The sequence below is a fragment of the Alnus glutinosa genome, chromosome 7, assembly GCF_958979055.1.
Source record: "Alnus glutinosa chromosome 7, dhAlnGlut1.1, whole genome shotgun sequence".
In the NCBI taxonomy this organism is placed as follows: Eukaryota; Viridiplantae; Streptophyta; class Magnoliopsida; order Fagales; family Betulaceae; genus Alnus; species Alnus glutinosa.
This window is the reverse complement of record NC_084892.1, coordinates 23,443,221-23,449,765: the sequence shown is the minus strand read 5'-3', so window position 1 is coordinate 23,449,765 and position 6,545 is coordinate 23,443,221. Positions and strand designations below refer to the sequence as shown.

At 36.8% G+C, this 6,545-nt stretch overlaps 1 protein-coding gene across 1 annotated transcript; it reads right to left on the bottom strand.

Annotated features, from left to right (window-relative positions):
• Positions 1-1,818: 1,818 nt before the first annotated feature.
• Positions 1,819-6,230, bottom strand: LOC133874397 (probable pectate lyase 4). The gene is made up of 5 exons (XM_062312300.1): positions 5,866-6,230; positions 4,866-5,217; positions 4,571-4,781; positions 4,388-4,456; positions 1,819-2,219 (listed from the first exon to the last, which is right to left on the bottom strand). Exons 1-5 carry the CDS (start codon positions 6,125-6,127, stop codon positions 1,983-1,985), a joined length of 1,131 nt encoding a protein of 376 aa, XP_062168284.1. The 5' UTR covers positions 6,128-6,230; the 3' UTR covers positions 1,819-1,982.
• Positions 6,231-6,545: the final 315 nt, after the last annotated feature.

Here is a 6,545-nt window from a genome sequence, read left to right as displayed (position 1 = left end):
TCTACTTGGTGATTCTCTCATCTCTTAGCGTAGCAAGAAACAATCTGTTGTTGCCGGCTCCAGTACTGAGGCTGAGTGTCGTGCTCTTGCTGACACCTCCTCTAGCTCCGTTGGCTCCTACAGGATATGGATACCACTTAGACATCCAGTTCTTCTATGTTCTGTGACAGTTGGAGTGCTATTCAGATTGCGCATAACGATATATTTCACGAACGCACTAAACATATTGAGATCGACTGTCATTTTGTACGTCATCACCTCTTGCAGGGAACCCCTTCATTAAAAAAAATGAAGATTGATAGCTGATTTTCTCCTCCCTATCAAAGAGAAAATCAACATACTATCACACACTATCAGGAAATAGATTCTCATGATCTCCTGATAAGATATAGTTGGAATAAGTTATATTTATTGATATGCTATTTGGAACATATATGAAATTTCCAACGCATAGATCTAATGATATATTTTAAATTTCAAATCACGTAGTACCATGTATTTTGTTAATAGTAATGGACAGAAGGAAGGTCCACCAAAAAAAAAAAAAAAAAAAAACCTTTAAATTGATTAAAAAAGATATTTCATGTCTTTTATCTAATTAAGCAGTGCTCATTGGACAATAAGGACCTCTAACCAAAATTTTATTTAACTGAAAAGCAAATAAATAAATAAATCTTCAATTGAAAGGTAAACAACCAGAAACCCAAGAATGCCACGTATCAGTGAGTCACCACCTCTCTTTTTCAATAGATTTTGTGTGTCTGAAAAGGGCACGTATGCCGTGGTTTGAAAAAGTTTGAAGTTAGAGCAAACGAACGGCAATGCTTCAGATAAAACGGCAGGTCAAATAAAAACTGCTTGTAGTTGTATGGGTAATAATTGATCATCATAATTCGTAATTGAAACGGTCACGTCAATATAAATTATAATTATTAATTATATATTATTTTCAAAGTTGTCATACGTATACATTTCAAACCGTTAATATATGGTTGTGAATCATTCGGAGGCTTTAAAAGAATTCCAACATTATATGACCTAATCTTTGACGACACTCAGTTTCTTAACGCCGGGTCACAAACGACACTTCTTTTGCACCAGACTTTTGATGGGGAATTGCCATTTTCAACAATTACAAATTCTCTACTTTTAAGTTCTTGCCTGGCTGGCCTGTTTGTTGCTTCCTACCATAAGTTTCAATGAAAATTACAGAAATAAATGCAAAAGAGGAACAACGAATTCCAACCCCTGTTAATGTCAATAATTGGGAAGTAAATGGAGTGGGATCGTCGATTTTTCTCTTCGAATTTTATGAAATTCAGGCGGAGAATAATAGTAGGGGTCGGAGAAGCACATGTGCCTCGGTTAAGTGAGCCTGGTATGGGTTTGATTAGGGTTATATTAGTTAATATTAAGATTAAAGTTTATTTGAATATGAATATTAAAACTTTAGGTGTTACCACTTTAGGCTTTATCTACTTATATTTCTATTTGCCATTTGGCTGTTATTAAGGATTATTGAGAATTGATATAGACTTTTATCTTGTGGATTGTTTCCAACCTAGATTAACTAGTGGTTTGTCTCCATCCCTAATTAGAGTTCATTATCAATACACTTTTCCTTTCATTTTTACATTTCTGTATTGTTTATCCATTTTCTCATAAAGTACCCATCAGAACCCCGCACCTTAAACTGTCCGAGACACCCGACCCCTCATTTCCTGCCCGAATTCAGTAAAATTTGGACACAAAAATTCTAAGAAATCCCCATATGAAGCAAGTGGGTATGGAAGTATGGATCGCTGTTAAGACAAATGAGACAATTAAAAGATGTTTATATATTGATGATAGAAATCACTGTCCATTTTTCTCACACGGGAAGGCATTCACTAATACAAACATGAAGGTCAAAATTAGAGATATATGTAAAATTACTGGAGGCTACTATTAAACTAGTAGCCCATCCCTTCATCTTCATGCATCTATGCAACCGCCTTATGCTCTGCTGGTCGTAGAACACGCTGCCATCCTGTACAGTGTTGGAGAACCTGCTTAAGATCATCAGTTGGAGGTTCCACCGTCCATTTCGGGTAGTATTCTCTAGGGTGAAACATGCCATATTCAGCACTCTCGGTCATCAATCCCGCCTGAGATCCACTTACGAATAAATCCCCTTCAGACCTTATGCAGCCAGTAGCTGCCTTCTCTTTGTCAGCTGCCTAGAGTTGTCACAAATACAATCTCAACAGTCAGATATTGTTAGAATATAAATTAAATGATCAAATTCATTCATTTCTATTAGCTTAAGCTTTTGAAATAAATGGTTATTTAACTGATGTTGAAACAATATATTGGTTATGGACAAATTCATGTACTTCCAAGTGAAATAAACAGTTTCAAATGAATGAATGGCTGAGGGCCCAAGAAGTTGTCAAGCATTCACAACTCAGTGGACCTGATACTCTGCAAAGAATCAATCATATTCAGCGGTTCCACCACTCAAAAATTATCGATTCAGTACTTTTCATGGTATCTAGCTGTGCAGCATAATTAGCAAGAACTTTTAATATGGCAAACATGGTCAAACAATGATTTTCAACAGTTTGAAAATTTCAACATAAAGAGTATAAGATGAAGTGATGCTTCCCTAAGTATCTATGATACGGACAGCAAGCAAGTATTTTGTCGTCTCCACACAGGTATTCATAATGACAAATGTTCGGAGGAGGAAGACAGGATACGTGGGGGCACAGGCACACACAAAAAAGAAAAAAAAAATGACCAGCCAACATTTTAGTTGTTTTTATAGGGCATCACCAATCACACACGCATGTGGACCCACGCATACACATCTTTTATTTGTCAGCTGATGGACCATTCCATCTATCCTTGCATTTCTTGAAAGCTGACTTTTAAGACCATCATAAATATTAACATCTGTAAGTAGTCTCCTATGTATTAAAGTATTGATTAAATAATTAAATTTACCTCTTCCTATCAGCTTAAGCTTTTAGGACAAGTGGTGATTTAACATGGTATCAGAGCCAAAAATCCTGAACTCGAACCTTGACTTCATCATTTACGTCCCATTTCAATTAAATATTCCACATGTTGGACCTCACCTATTAAAAGAAAGTCTGAGCCCACACGTGAATAAGAGTGTTAAAGAATTGATTAAGTGATTAAATTTACCTCTTCCTATCAGCTTAAGCTTTTAGGACAAGTGGTGATTTAACACTATGATGTCCTGATTAAGATCTCCATTTCCAATTATTCTCAAGTATTTGCCTCACAATCTATTTCACTTCTTCTCATGAATGATTTACATGGTCATGAAATCGACTAGATGATTCTGTTTTCTTTTCTTATAGGAGGGTGTTGGAGAACCAAAATTCTTGAATGCTTAACACTTGACTTCAATTCCAAAGGTCATGAACTGTAAGTCTGTAAGAGTCTCTTTACTAATGCTTGTCAAAGGGTACTACAGGCCAGGATTCAAGAGTCTCTTTGATAATGCTTGTAGAAGAGTACAGCAAGTCCCACATTTTTATGAGTGAGAAAGCACATCGCAATTCTACTCAAGTGCACATCGTTTGCAGGAGTCCAGTTATCCTCTATTCCCTTGCTGTAAGGTGGCCTTTTCTATCAAATATTTTTCTCTATTTTTCAGTTTGACAGGCATCAGGGGCCTCGTCATTGAGGATCTATTGCTTTGATCTCTATTATTTTCTTGTTCTAAGGTTAAGGTGCTATACAGCTTCTAGATACCTAGTCTTCTAATCTCAATGATTGAGAAGTGGAAAGATAAATAAACTTTTAAAGGACATTCGTTTTCCAATGGAAATGGGAATCAGTAGTGTGATCCCCAACCATCTCTCCCTTGCAACTGGGAATCAGGGTAAGGCAAATCGATCTTCTGGGTGTATATACCATAGGAAAATAATGGTACAATATGATAGTGTTGGGTCCATATGTGACCATATGTTGTGTTGGCATATTCCGTAGACAAAACCCAAGTCATTTATGTAGGGATGAAGCCAAAGTTTCTTAATTTATATAATTAAAAGCTGTGTGCCTCTACAGCACATTCAGAAGGGAGCAGAAGAATAAAAGCTGAAGGATATAATAGATAAAAACAAGGCAGAGACAGCATAAATTGAAAAAGAAAAAGAAAAGCCATACTGGCATATCTTTTTCTTTTTCCTTTTCAAGTAAAATACGCTCAAAGAGCTGCATTCACAACCAAAGTTGCCTAATATATGAGTGTCAGAGTACAAAACTATTTATACAAACTTCAATTAAGCCCTCATACAATTAACACCAAAAAATTATAAATGATTATGCAAACTTGATAAATGTACTCAGTTAAAAACAAAAGTGGAAATACCTTCTCTGTGAGATATTTGAATGCCACCTTCTTCTGTCCTGCTTCATATATATTGCATTGGGAGTATATCTGATATCAAAATATAGATCAGAAGATGTTTAATCACCTAGAGTAGGAAAAGTGTTAAAATCTTCAAAATGTTCAAACCACCAAATAACAGAATTTGATAAAAAAAATTAGCACCTGTGATTCAACACTAGCACAAACCGCATAAATGCCCCAGTTTCTGGTATAATTATTGTACAGATGTACTTTCCCATATCTAACTCGAGGATGCCGCTGTCTGGTCCCATCAAAAAAACAATGGTGAATGGTCACCCGGATGCATCTATCACCAATATGAGAAGGGTCTGCTCCAATGAGCATCGTCTTGTCATGCTTTGAAAAGTGACACCTGAAGCCAATGTTTGAAAACATGAACTTTATTTATTTAATTCTACAATAAGGGAATTTTTTTGGATAATAGAACTGATCTCACCTAGAAACAGTAATATCTGTGCTTTCTCGGGTGATATCTATCATTCCATCATCATAGTCTTGGAGGCTGCATCGATCTATCCATATATTTTTTGAATTAGGTTTGATTTGAATAGCATCCACATCAGGACCTCTACCACCTTCAAACTCCAGATTGCATATAATTACATGTTCACATTCCTTAAGCCTCAAACCCTTCCCTGTGAGTTTAATCCTTTGGCCCCGACCATCAATGGTCTTATAAGACGACACAGACAGGTGAGAAGAGAGATGAATGGTGCCCGAAACTTCAAAGACAATCCACAGTGGTTCCTTACTACGACATCCTGCGCGAAGTGATCCCGGTCCATCATCTACAAGATGAATCAAACATAATGTTAAGCATATCAGAACACAATCATAAACAGACTACGAAAAAACCTCCTAAAAAAAAAGGCCTTCCATACAGAAGATTTTGACAAGTCAATGACTGGCTACACCAACGCATATTTATGGCAGGGAAAGACCAATTGAATTACATTTGCAACCATTACCATGCTGAAAGACTCTTTAACCAATAAAATATACTTGAAAAGCTGAGACATTTCATATGTTCTATCACAACTAAAGTATTCTAATGTTTACAAAAAGCCTAGTAAAATTATACCTCAATTCACTTGCCAAACTTCGACATTTGCTAAAAACACGACATAAACCGACAAGCTAATCAGAACTATTTCATTATTTCCATGAGCAAAATCCCAACTAGAGCAAGTACTCCGAACCCCCATGATCTACCTAAACAGTTCAAATAACGGCACTGATTTAGATCTTCATCCAACTGGCATTATCACAAACGTAATATTTCCATAATAAATAACCAGCAGGAAAAACATACTAATAAAACCCCACCCCCCAGAAAAATTCTAATAATTAATATGAATTCAGCTTTTGGAACCAACAAACACAACCCCAAAGCCAGAATTTGAATTTCATATGCATAATAGAGGAATTAAGCTGACCTCCTAAGGTGGTGACGTGGTAAAGGGGACCGTGGAGCCCCCCGATAGCGAGCCGGCCGAACCCCTCGGCCTGGCCGGCGAGGGCGCGCAGGCTGGAGTCGACGTGAGCGTAAGGCAAGCACACCATGTTGTTTTGGGTCTTGGGCTTGCTTGAGCTGGGCATATGTGCAGCAGCGTGATCGGACGTACCATATTTAAAGGCTGGTGGAGCCGGCTCGTTTCTGCCTTCTCGATGTTTGCGGTGGCCGTGAGCGTTCCCCATTTATTGCAACACGTTTTTTTTAGATTGATTAGGTTGGAACTGAAATCTCTCTCTCTCTCTCTGTGTGTAACAGAGATAACCACCGACGTTTTTTTCCCAGAGTTTTAAGGTGTTTATTATTCGTTGCTTCGAACATGTAAAAATGTTGTTCCATCGGAGCCCTCCTATTCGTTGGTCTCTTCGAGAGGGAATAAGCTCATTGGGCACAGATCGGTTTCTGTTTTTGTATTTGAGAATTGTTTTCGAGAACAAAACTAAAAAATTGATTTGTTGTTTATTTTTTTCATTAAAAATGTGTTTGGCAAAATTTTTTTGAAAACAGTTTTTAAAAATAGAAAGTAGTACTGGACAATTGTTTTCAAAACAGTTTTCACTCAAGAATAAAACAGAAAACTGTTTGGCATTTCTATATATATAT

Coding starts and splice junctions, on each gene's coding strand:
- LOC133874397 (XM_062312300.1), bottom strand. CDS start 6,127: ATGGGGAACGCTCACGGCCACCGCAAACATCGAGAAGGCAGAAACGAG. Junction 4,457..4,570: donor GTGCTAGTGTTGAATCACAG/GTGCTAATTTTT, acceptor TTTTGATATCAG/ATATACTCCCAATGCAATAT. Junction 2,220..4,387: donor TCAAATATCTCACAGAGAAG/GTATTTCCACTT, acceptor TGACAACTCTAG/GCAGCTGACAAAGAGAAGGC.